Source organism: Larus michahellis, chromosome 9 (assembly GCF_964199755.1).
Source record: "Larus michahellis chromosome 9, bLarMic1.1, whole genome shotgun sequence".
Lineage (NCBI taxonomy): Eukaryota > Metazoa > Chordata > Aves > Charadriiformes > Laridae > Larus > Larus michahellis.
Genome location: NC_133904.1, coordinates 31,693,973 through 31,707,478, shown reverse-complemented (window position 1 = coordinate 31,707,478; position 13,506 = coordinate 31,693,973). Strand labels below are relative to the sequence as shown.

The 13,506-nt window shown below is 36.1% G+C and overlaps 1 protein-coding gene across 5 annotated transcripts in view; it reads right to left on the bottom strand.

Annotated features, from left to right (window-relative positions):
• Nucleotides 1-10,464: 10,464 nt before the first annotated feature.
• Nucleotides 10,465-13,506, bottom strand: part of DIAPH2 (diaphanous related formin 2) — a 225,110-nt gene continuing 222,068 nt past the window's right edge. For 4 of the 5 annotated variants that reach the window (XM_074601955.1, XM_074601956.1, XM_074601951.1 and 1 more), the window contains one exon: nt 10,861-10,989. Coding sequence is in view for 1 of the 5 variants with exons in the window: in XM_074601953.1 (XP_074458054.1) it covers nt 10,925-10,989 (65 nt within the window). In the remaining 4 variants the exon portion in view is untranslated. Of the gene's footprint in view, nt 10,990-13,506 lie in introns of all 5 variants that reach the window. The other variant, XM_074601953.1, reaches the window with a different exon arrangement.

Genomic DNA, 13,506 nt, shown 5'->3' with positions numbered 1-13,506 from the left:
TGAAGGATGAGAGCTGAGCAACACCTTGTGTTAGATGATAAAACTAACCATATGCTGTGAGTTTGCTCCTTTTCTTCCTTAATATAGCAGACTTTCTCTCTGTGCTATCAATTTCCGTGTTTTCTCTTTGAGGCATTTACATACTTTCATTACTTTCTGAAACACCAGTTTTCATAAATCATTTTATAACACTACTTTCTATGTATTTTGTTCTTCCTCATTATTTCTTTCCTATCCTTCCTGGCATTATTCGTTACACCAAATGTCGCTTTCCAGTGTAAATCATGAAGTTCCTTGAGATATTTTTACCGCTATGATTGAGAGCTGAGACTGACAGTTGATTATCACCATTCCAATTCCTTTTTTTTCCCTCAATCCTTCACTATTAAGAAGTTAGATGCTTGTCTCCCACTCACTTCAACCGGAGATAGCTCTCTTCTCCCAATTATTTGAATATCCAGTTGGGTAGGAATGCTATAATAAAGTAATTATTAAGTTATGTTGTTGTGAATGACTCCAGATTATTCATTTTTGTCAAGTGACTGTACTGTGCAAACATAAAGTAGCATTTCCATTATGTTTAGTTAAATTCACAGTAACTAGATACTTGGAAATATCTTCTCCCAAACAGAATCCATGACCAGTTTTGTGATAAAGAATTTATAAAATAATTTTTAACCACTTAATATCACAATTAAGCTTAACTTTAAGCTTCAGAATACGAGTATTTAAATGTGGGGAACCAGCTACTGTTAGGAACTAATGAAATGAAGAAATTTATGTCATAAAACACATATTCTATCAGCATATAAAGGTTACCAAAGAAAGCAACAAATTTTAATAAACTCATACAATTCGTATTATCCATTTTTTTAAGCAATTTAATCATACTTCAAGAAGCAAAACTTGCATAGTTAAATATTTATGTGGGCACTTGCAGATGGTTCAGGGAAATTTTTTATATGAAGAAACTTTGCTTTGGATGGAAAACTTACCTTTCATTAACATTATAGATTTAGATAACTATAATTTGATATATAGATTGGGAATGATTCCAAAGTCCACAGAAAAGCTGCCATTTATTTCATTCAGAGTATCAGCCTGAAATCAGCAGAGCCAGGCGCAGTATGCATAACCTACCCAGCAGCATCCAGGTGACTGACTATAGTACACAAACATCACAGTAATACGTCAGGTAACTGCTCTAATAATACTAAACTGAGGAGCGTTTTGGATGTCTGGCTTGGCATATTAACCAGATCTAAAGATCCAAACAGGAACTAATTACGGCTTCTCTATAAATTATACAAGCTATATTTTGTATCTTATCACTACCTAACAAAAACTGATGTGCTTTTGTGCCTACTAGTTCTTGAAGTAGGGTTTTGTTTCCCCCAACACATGCATTTTAGCTTCTGGTACCAGTAGGTCATAAGAGGCTATAAATTACCCTCATTACCTTAATGATCACAGGATTGCTGAATAAGCTCCATTCCATCATAACATAATCACGTTCCAGCATCTGCATCAGGCTTTAAGACTTCCTACTGCTTATGAGGAATAGTGGTCGGAGGCAATCAATACAGAAAGCATTAACATTGTGCAACATATTGTATATTTGATAGAGACACTTGCATATCATTACAGCAGCAGTACCTCAATGATAAACTTACGTGTCTGAAGTGAATCAATATGAATTTTTGCTTCAAATACCACATGCAGGTTGTAACAAGAAAATGCGTTTGCTGTATTTCATCTGAGTACTTCCACTATTTTCAGTATTTTTGTTTCCACTGCAATTCACTGTTCAGAATTCTACAGGTGTTAGTGCTGATGGAATGTAAATGGCTTGCAGACTAATTACAGAAGTCTGCTAATATCTTACCTATGGGAGGGAAGACAAAATCAATTTGGACCAATTTATCTAGTCAATGCAAGGAACAATTTCTTTGTCAACAAATAATTTTCTTTTCAAAAATCAAGCTGATTGATTACAGCATAATCTTGTGCAAGTTTTGCTAATCTATCGTTACTTTAAAGGTGACGAAATTAAAGTTGGAGTCTAAGTTACTTGATCAAGAATAGTAGTTGGGCTAAGAAGGGAATCGAAGGACCATCACGACCAGCTTTATGCTGTACCTATACACAGGGCTCTTGTATTGCACAGAATTCCTCCATATTGCCCAAAATGGAACTAAAAATCACCTTTAATTTCTTTCAAATTGTTCTTAACCTTCACAGTGCAGAGAAAGCTGAAATCTGTAAACAATCTGCTGCAATAATGCCTGCCTGAGCCTGCAGTGCAAAACCGTGACTTTGAGGAAGGAACAGCTCCTTGCTCCTCAGGCAGCATCTTAGATACCACAGAGCATTCCCTTCCTGGGATCTGACTCCCTGCCCTGCTAGGAACTGGCCCACAGCAGCATCTTGTCTTCTACTATTCCTTCCCGAGACCTGCCAATCCAAGTGGAAGGCATGGCTCCTGCACAGCTCCACAGGCAGGTAAGGGGGCTGCCCAGAGGCACAGCCTGGCCAGCGGACACAGCTGCCTGCCCAAGCTGCTCCCGCACAGGCCCAGAGCTCAAGCCAAGCTGCTACACTGGGAACTCTGGGCTTCGGGTCTTCGCTTGGGTGAGACTGGGTTAAAAAGTGAAAACTCCAACAGAAGAATAGAAGAGTCACCATTGTACTGACGTGGATCTTCTTTCCACATCCTTCTCGTTCAGTATTTGTATTTTTTCCCTGAGTGTTTCTCAGCTATAATCGTTCAACGCCAGCTTTTTCTGCTTTTCATTTGATAGTGAGATGTTTTACATGAACAATTTTTCTCCAGAAAATAAAAAATAAAAGGACACAGCTCGAAGCATTTGCAATCAGCTCTGACTACTTTCTGGGGGGAAAAAAAAAGAGAAGAGACAGCATTATCACCACTGTAGAAACCGTCTAACTCCACCGATTTACACTTTTCGATTTTTCACTTTTCATAAACAGGGCATAAAATATTTATTTAGACTTAATGGTGCCATGACCACTGACTTGTATTTCAACACTACTACTAAGCTTTATTCCTAACTGCCAACAATATCCTGTCATGAGCTAAAATTCTCTCAATTTGGAAAAAAAAATAAAATAAATAAACTCAAATCTCAATCATGATCAGTTTATTCTCATGCTTCAAAAATCTTCACAAAAAAGGCTATTCATTGGGCAGGCTGCTTGAACAGTGTAAGTTCCTCTCTTCCCCTGTAAATACCCCATTGGGAGACTTGCGCAGTTAGGCATCCTGCAAGTCTCATCTGAATTTCTCAGCACTCAAGGATTTAAGCACAACTCTGGACAGTGAAAGGCAATGAAGAGCAAAATACTCACACAAAAGTATATTTGAGGTAAAATGTAATAATCCTCTTAGTTTTAACTTGTTCATGCTATTGGAACTAAAAAATATTTTTTTAATGTTTGCAAGTGCATCTCCTCCAAAGAAAAAGATGTTACGACTCTTTCAAGACCCGTCACCTAGACACAAAATAAATAAGCTATATAAAACATTGTGGCACTCTCTTTTAGGTACTATTTGAAACTCATTAAACCTTGCTCAAATTATTGTTCACTGGAGTTAAAATTATAGGTTATTGGAAGAGATTAGTTTCAGGTAAAATACATATTACATTTACACATGCATTGCCAGAGATTAAATTACACCTTTCTTGGCTTAACAGAATTTTGCAATATTTCTGGAAACACAATTTTCATTGGGCCATTCTATGCTACCACAGCTTTCAAAATCCCACAATCTTCATTAAAGCATAACAGATCGATGTCAAAACCTATTATGCCCAGTGCCAAGTGCATGTAGGCAAATTTGCCTCTCCTGTTTTTCTGTTTGGTTTTAGTATTACTCCTTACAGGTAGCGCAAAGGCCTTTTTACAGGTTTGTCATTACTTTTTGCCTTCATAATCTCCTTTCTTTTCATGGCAGTGAACTCAGTCATTGCGTTATTTTATTATTTTTTTTAATCTACAACTACTGCTGTTCTTTAAGTTGACCAATCCTGTACCAATTAAGTAGAAGAACTTCACTTGAATAGATATGGAACCAAGCTGTGGTGCATTTAAAATGTTACTTCTTTAAATTTACAACTTTATTCATAGTTTCTAATATATATATCTTTGGTCAGAACTTGTTTTATCTCTTCAAAGTAATCCTTTTTTCCTTTTTTACTACTCCAGCAGATAAAGGATGTTTAAGAATGTGTGATGATTAATAATGCCTTCCACAAATGGAATAGTCTTCTGAGCCACTTCAGGGTATCTGCATCACCAAAGTGCTACAGCAGTAACAGCCTGACATGAGTCTCTAACGCCACTGAATCGCCAGTCTGATAATTATTCAGCAGGTCATCCTTGTACTCTCAAAAACTATTTAAAAACACACATTTCCGAGTGTTGGAGGAGTAACTTCTACAGGCCGGAGGCCTGGGTACGTGGGGTTGGTGTAACATCAGTGGAGGAGAATTCATTTACCCCAGATCCGACCAATGCCTTGTCGGGACAAGGTCTTAGTTAATTTTTTTCTAAAGGACTCAGACACTTTAAAAAGGAGATAAGCACTTTTCAGGGCTATTCAGTCATCTGTGCCTCACAGATAATTTGCCCCTTAAAACTCAGAGATCAATTATTTCAATGGAAGAAAGTTGGGCACGTTGCCCTTAAAAAACCTGGCCTGAAGACCTGGCTGTCCCGCGGTCTCACGGCGATCGCATGTCCAGCAGCGTACTGCAGCCTGCCGCACGCAGGGGAGAGCCAGCTGAAATCAAAAACCTGTGTGATTTTGTTAGCATGGTGCCTGAGATCATATCCTTTGCCTCTCAGATGGGTTTCTGAGGTTGGCCTCGTTACTATACTAACACAAGTAAACAGCTTTCAGTACCTTGTGAATTTAAGCAGACTAAATTAGTGTTTGCTCACAGCCTGCAGGCAAACCAAAAATCTCTAATTTGGATTTTTCTCCTTAATCTTAGTTTTGAATCTATTGAAAGGGATTAATTATGGCCATTAAGTACTCATCAAATACGTCTGAGCAAATCAATGGAATGTTTTTATAATTTTACTACAGCCCAGTAATATTGACTTAAAACGTAGAAAGGCTAATTTTGAGATGCTGACTGGAAGAAATAGTAGAGGGGAGGAGTACAGCTCAAATTTACAGAAAGTATGCAAATATAAGGAAGAAATGTGCTCTATGTGGCAGAGCGCCATAACTTGCTATCAATCTGAAGTTCACATGCAGGATTTTTTAAGCATGTGAGGAAGCAACAGAAATAGTCACCACTGAGCAAGGTATGAAGGCACCTGCTACTCGTTTCAGGACGAATTCTGCCTGCCAATCTCCCAAAGGCAAAAATATCTGAGAGGATGATGGGAATCCCACACTGCTACACTAGAAAGTCAAGAACATTTACCTAAAAAATAAGGAACAAGAATATGGTGTATGTAGGACACCCTTACTACGTTTTTCTTAATTATGATAATCACCGCATTTACATTTATAGCACTTGGAAGTTTTCGTCTTTTTTCATGTTAGTCCTATAGGAAAATAAACCTCTAGGGATTCACCATATATCAAATAGTGAATTCTAACTATAGTTCCGTTCATTAAAAATAAAATGGTGCCTTCCACTATCCCTTGGCATATCTTTTCCACATACAAGAAGTTACTTAAGGAGTGTTATATCAACACAGCTGATCATATTCATTAGAATCCCATTCAATTAGAACCGTGAGTACTTAATGCAGAAATTCAGTGCTATCTCTCTATACTGTTGTGCAGTTCAGTCTGTTATGGTGACATCATTAAGTTGTTTAAGGTGCAATATACAGTTTTGAAGGTAAAAGTCTGTCAAGTTTCTATTCTGTTAAGACCATTTTGTGACCAAGTGAAGTAAATAATTTGGAAAACACCAATAATAGCCGTCTGACTAATGTCCGTCTTAAAAAGTCTGTACTGGAATCCAGCCACTTAAAATAATATGGACCCATGTAATTTTTTTAGTGATTCCCCTTTATTGTTATTTTTGCAAAAATAAAATGGTATCACCATGATTTAATGTTGGTGGCTTTTATTTATATACTTTTTTTTTATTATTTTGTTTTTAAAGTTCTCCTCCGTTGGAAAAGACATCTTTTTCCCCAAATTCAAGTCAAACATACTTGACACTTTAGAGAAAAAAGAAATAGAGATCCATAAGATGGAAAGTAATTTCAGCATGATAATTTTATACAACAAAAACCGGAATTTGAGGTGATGGCACTCAATAGGTAATAATCATTATAAACAAGCAAAACATTGGCGCACCTAGCAAAATCATGTTATGTATATCTTTATTACAGTTTTCAGAATACATGGATTAACAATGGCCAGGCTGTGATTTCATCAAATTCCTATTTTAAACATTACATACAAACACAAAGCTTTTAAAAAATAGAAATGCATGAGTTTTGTCACTTTTTTTTTTGTGTGTTTTTTTTTTGTTTGTTTGTTTGGCATCAGGACTCATATGACTTCCAAAAGGGAAACCAAATGGTGCATGATAGCAGACTGACTGAGCTGTAATAGATTATTGTTCACATTCTGTGGCATATGTATCACCTCAAACGGCGCTAAAAGAAGCACTACAGGAACACATCTTTCTCCTTTACCATTCTTCTAATGACACCAGTAGGTGCTGAGTGACAGCTTGCAGGACTGCAGAATTCACAGGCTTACACAACTCCCTTTCTTGTGCACAAAAGCAATATGTGATCTGAAATAGAGACACCTGAAGCTGAGGGATTTGGCTTTTTCTGCTTTGATTATTATTTTTTTTTTATTTACATTTTATGTGCATGCGTGGGCGTGTGTGTAGATACTGCAGAAGAAAAGATGTAGAGGCTTCTTACAATACTTATTTTTAAATGAATAACTTGCAGATACAGTATGGCACAGAAGAGGTGGGCTTTACATTGCTTTATCATTTAGCATTTGTTACACCCGACCTCTCAGCAATCTGAAGGCAAACATTAAGGTATAATTCAGCCAAGCCTTTGTTTAATGGATAAGAAGCAATTTACATATATAGGTAAGTTGGCTCCCACATTACTATTACCAGCTTTAAATATTTACTAGCTGTATCATTCTCAATATAGGAAGTACTAAATTCACCCATCAAAGCAGGATTTGCCCGAGGGATGCAAAAGCTGCACACTGCAAAGTTTTCTTAATGAAAGCTATAGGAGGATTTCCAGAGCCAAACTTAAAACTCAGCCAGATTCTCAGAGTTTTGCAAACCATTTGTATATTGTGGGATGAATTTAAAGTAGATCACTGATGAATTGTGGTTCGGATAGAAACCATGAAAACATTATGTTTTTTACAGCATTTGTCTGAGGTAGTACATATACCACACACAAAAAAATGCAAAAATATACAGATATTTATAACTATTTGCATTTTACAGAAGGGAACGATGGGAATGCTTGCATTTGTATCTGAATTTTCAAGAAAGAACAGGTAATTTTAGATAACATTCTTCATATTGACCATGGTTGTCTAAAACCAGAACAAACAGTATTTCTGGGAATACTTCCTGAAGCTGTTCCTCAATGCCCTCTGAGGCACTAATTTTGTTTTGGCTTTAGCATCAGTTCATAACATGATTAACACTTAAACCAGAAAATCACTTATGTGCTGGGAAAGGGTATTTGTTGAATCACAAACAAACATACATGACAAACCGCGTTGCACTTTTTTCTCAGGAACCGCATAAAACTGGAGCAAAAAATGTCTAGTGTCTTTACATTTCTGATCTGTACAGCCAGTAGTTAAGCAACAGAGATGTGTATTTGTATATGATTTAAGCATTTCATTCCCATGTCAATTTGTCAATCACAAATTTAGTTCAATTCATTGCAAAGGTAAATTTATCTTCCTCTTAAATAAACTAAGAAATGTAAACAGTGTAACATCATAAAAAAAAATAAAAATCTCTTCAGTACTTGTAACTGGTAAAATGTGAATGCAAACAGATGTGCTGGTATATTGTTAATGTAATGTCTCAGAGGACATATAGTGAAACATAATTAGCAAGAAATTTATGTATGAACCCTCCGGCGATTTTCTTTCTGGGATTACATTGAATACAAATATAATTTAACTGATATATTTCATTTTTTAAAATTAGAAAATAAGGCAAGTGCATTTCTGAAAAAGGTGCTACTCTTCTACACTTCTAGATAAACATGTGACACCTCTGAAAATTAGATCAATAATAAAAACATTAAAAATATCTGCAATTTAATATAGACTGAAAAACTATCAAAAGACAAAGTGACCAGCATCAATTTCAGAAAATATTTTAGACTTCATAAATACGAGCACCCTATATTTACATAAATTATCTTTTAACTAGTTTTTCTTTGAAAGACACTTTTGTTCTAACAGATATGTCCATTAAATTATATAAATGTTTCAAATATGAAAAAAATAGTAGTAAAATAGAAGCATCAGATGATGTTGTTATTTTGGATTTGCTTTTTTTTTTTCTCTCCTAAGATTTGGTTCTTGAAAATCTGTAGTCAGCTTTCACAGAGCTTTAAAAAAAAAAAAAAAACCAAAAAACCAAAACACCCATGGAAATGAAAAACTCGTGCACTAATAATTACTGCTACAGTATAAAGATTCTGTTGTGAGCTTTTGAGTTTTCACATATAAAGATTATACCAATACTTGTAAATCCCAGCAAAATGCTAATTTTAAAATTTGAATTCTAATACACTGTTGATTGTAGTACAAATTTCTACAGACATTATGAACCTAATCCTTTTAAACTGGCTTTGTACATTAAGCACATTTTTATAACTGTAAATTTAATAGTTCCATTTTAAAAAGTTATACTTCAATACAAGGTTGATGTCAACCTTACATGAAACAGGATATAATTCTTTGTATCTCTTACTGGTAAACAGGGAGACGTAATCCTGTTGCATGCGTGTTGTTTTTTTTTCCTGAAATACCATACAACTCTTCAGTGAGTTACTAAAATCACAAAAAACCCCAAACAGTTTAGGAAGGGTATTAGTTGATAGCACACGTTTCACTAGCCTTCAGTTGTATTCCTATGTTTACAGATATAGCAATAGGCAAAACCCCTGTTTCCTCTGAAGACAATTAAAAAAAAAAATAATTATTTGAATACTAGATTGAAAAGGAGCTGTAACTTTTCTTACAATAATTGGATATTGATCAGTGTAGTTTGATGTTGTGAGAATTTATCCCAAATTAGTCAGATAGTCTTAAGAGTATCTCACCAGAGAAGCAAAAAGAATCTACTGTACAAAGATGCTTGGCTCAAGCAGTAGTGCAAAGTTACACTGCCCCAATATTGAATGCTCCTCTAGAGCTAGCAGTTTGTGCACAGAAAACAATGTGACACCTTACCTTCCAAATATTCTTGATATAACTTTAAAAACAAAAGTTCCCCATAACGCCAGGCAATCAAAGTATTCATAATAATTCATCAGTGAAAAGCAGTAATAATTTGAGAACAAGTGCCATTTACTACATTGTATCCCGTTTTTTTAAATATCATAGCTGAGCAACGTATGAGCAGTTCCATTGGAACTCCCACTTAAAATCCTCTATCCCATCCAGATAAACAACGAACCTATATTAAAAAGGATGGTGAAGACCGACCTGAACACCAAACAGAGTGTACATTCAACTAGAGTCTGGGGAGAAAAGGGAACTGTAGTTTCCCATTGAGTGGCAGAACGTAGACAGTGTCAGCTACTCGACTAACTGCTCACCTGAGGTACTGCAGTGCAGGGGCCTGTATACAAAGTAGAATGGGAGGAGCTTCCCGAAAAATCAGACTGCTGCAATCATTGATCACTGCTATATACTGCTCCAGGTAGAAAATCTGTTCTTAGCTGCTAAACCCTCAGCACTAAAATCCACCAGTAGAGATCCCGCTACATGTTTTACCTGAGAAACAGAGGAAAAACTCAGAGGCAGTTCTGAATAACTTCATAATGTAGCTTGTCTCTAAAAACCTACACAAAGGTATTTTTAGCGTAATGAAAATAGGACAATCATACTTTCCCCCAAATATCTTTATAAAGAATATATAAGTGCATCATTAGAAAAATCCCTCCTTAGATACAGTTAAAAACATATCCTGTCCTTGATATCATTTAATTTTGGTAAAATCCTATGCTCTGTTTTATTTAAATTTTTTTTTAGCAGTGATAATTAACTATACATCATCATATCAACAAAAGTGTAGATATGTGGTATATCCTACTTGCAGCCAAAATAGCTGAATCCACCAGGCTTTATATTGAGATAAGATTTTCAGCAACCTCTCTGGGGCTATGCATTGCTTTTTATGGTTACAAAAAAGATTCTGATAATGTAGACCAGCTCATCTCTGAATTTATTAACATACAATTTTATTATTTTTTTCCTTTCATGTCCAAATCAGAACTGCAAATGGAATCCACAGCTGTATTCTTTCAACAAATTTGTATTTTCTTACCCATATGAAACATAACCTAGAAATCCCCAACTCCTTTCATGTAAGTTGCCAGCTTTAAAAAAAAAAAAAAAAAAAGAAAAAAGGGAGAACAAAAAAAGAAGAAAGAACATAAGAAAATAAGATATATATCCTACTGTTTAACACTGTTTACAGATCTTGGTAGTTGGGGTAATAAGATACAGTATGTGGATTATTTAGCAATAGCTTTTAAAATACATAATATTTATACACCTTATTTAATCAATACCAGTATTCCTTTATGATCATTGCCAATTTGTACGATAAACTCTTTTCAAAGTATATCCATTTAATTGTAAATAAAACAATTCACTAATTCTTTGGCATCAGAAGAATCATACAGCTGCAATTGTTCCATTGTGGCGAGAACGAGACCTTTCCAAAGTTACGCGTCTGTTATCTGTAATACAAAGAGAGGAAAAAAACAAATCACCATAAGATTTGAAACATGGATAATGCAATGTCAAGAGGTTTTCAAACAGCCCTGAAAATCATTTCAAATGATATGTAAATAAGTAACTAGGAGACTGGATCAGAGAAGTTTCACACTGCAGCTGCCAGACTGAGTTCAAGAGTTCTGCAATCAGCAATAAATTACTTTCTTGATCAGAGAAGCTGGGTGATAAAAGCATTAGGAGAATCCTGAAACACAGTCCCCTTGGAAACAGCACACAATAACAAAAATTCTGGGTAAAAAAAAAAAAAATATCTTATTTTACAAACAGTTTATGCACAGAAGCTCTGGAAAAATACATTTCCTTTTTCATGAGAAGGTACTGACCAGCGTGGTGGTGAAAAGCCTACTAGATGCTACAAGTATAAAAGCGCTAACACCATTCACTATAATTTGGTACGGAGTTAAAAATAGAACAGTTAAATCAGCCACTTCCTAAGCATTTCCTGATTGTGCAATGTGAACAACTTTTAGTATAAAATATTACACAGTAATTATTGCAATGAATAATAAATACGTCTCTATCACAGGAAAACAATCATGAAGTACCAGCCACATTCCTAAATGCCTTTAAAATAAAATTTTAAAGCGATGAATATACACATGCACACACACAAAAAGGGGTAGAAAATTAACCCCCACTTAGACTTCTGGAGGTTTTAATCTTTCTTTTTTAAAATGTGGTCCCGCCATGCAATGTTTTATTTTGTTTTTGGTGACTGCTTACTTTTGACCAAGCATTTTCTATTCTCTTATGTCATATTCAGGTTGCTGCTCTTTGTTCCCGTCAGTACAGTATCTACATTGCTACAGCATCAGGGTGTCCCAATATAGGGCTGGAACTCCTGCCTAGAACTGGATTGTTAAAAGGCAACAGTCACTTCAGAAGCAAAAAGCCTGACAGACAAACTGCAGGTAAGCAGGTTTTCTCACTTATTTTCTAACTGAGCCAATGTAGCTCTATCTGTTTGCCCAGTGCAGCAGCCTCTAAAAGCTGGTGTCACTGGTACTGCTGGGGGAGAGCACTCAACTCGGGCCAAGGCAGAAGGGTCAGGCATAAAGCACACGACCCCAGCGCATCTGCTGGATAGAAATCCATACTTTGTAAAAGCTATCGACTGGATCATTATGTTCCAGAGACTGGGGGAAAGGTTGGAGCAAAGACCAATGGAGGATCTCATCAATGTACACAAATACCTGAAGGGAGGGTGCAAAGAGGCCGGAGCCAGGCTGGTTTCAGCAGTGCCCAGTCAGAGGACCAGAGGCCATGGGCACAAACTGAAACACAGGACGTTACTTCTGAACATCAGGAAACACTTTTTTACTATGATGGTGACTGAGCACTGGAACAGGTTGCTCAGGGAAGTTGTGAAGTCTCCGTCCTTGGAGATATTAAAAAAATGTCCAGACGTGGTCCTGGACAATTGGGTCTAGGTCACGCTGTGTGAGCAGGGCGGGTGGACAAGATGACCTCCAGAGGTCCCTTCTAACCATTTTGTGATTCCATTCTAAGCTAACAAAGCCAGAAATGGTCCAAGCATATTAAATAAGGTTCTGGAGAAGACAAAGAATGTCATATTTGTGATCTGTTTCTGGACAAAGAAGAGAGGATGCCCGTGTAGATGGCAAGGGCTCTGCAAAATCAACCTTCCTTTTCCCTGTTCCATGAAAGTGTCTCCAATGCTATAGGGAATTAACGGCTCCTTTAGCAAGATTATTAGTTCTTTTTATAGTTCTGCCTTGCCTCCTTTTCCTAATGAATCTATCCATGCATAAAGTATTCAAATTACCCTAAGTCAATCTGTTTTGCATGGGAATAAATCTCTACAGTGGTTGCAGTGTCACTAGGCAATGGAAATTAAAGCACAAAAATGCTGTCGAAAACCCAAGAAGGAAAGTTATTAACTCAAATGTGCTGCTGTTCCTCTATCGCAGAGGAAAGCGGAGAGAGTCTAGTGATACTTGCAGTGGGAGAAGTGCCTTCTCCAGTAGACTATCTCTTCATAGAACTTCAAGATCATCGATGGTACAGGTTAAAAACAGATTAAGAGAGTCTAACATTGATTTCTTCATACTTGTTTTTTTTAGATTTTTCTCTTTTCTGTTTTTTTTTTGTGGGGGTTTTTTTTTTTTTCATGACGGTAGAGACAAACATTTTCTGCAAACGACAGTTCAGATTCTCCTGTAACTGCACAACTGAGCTGGGAGTTAAAGAAAACACAAAACAAAATTGTAAAAACAAGAAGCATTATCATTGCCTTCTTCATCTGATAACAAACAAAGTATTTCCCCAATAATTAGAAGTAATCTATTATTTTCAATTATTTCCAGTTTTTATATTTTTTAGAGATAGGAATACAAAATCTGAAAGATTCAAGACAGACTGGACAGAACCACAAAGTTCTTCTAATCAAGGAAACTGGGATGCAATGATTTAGTTATTGCCAGTAACAAACAATGTCA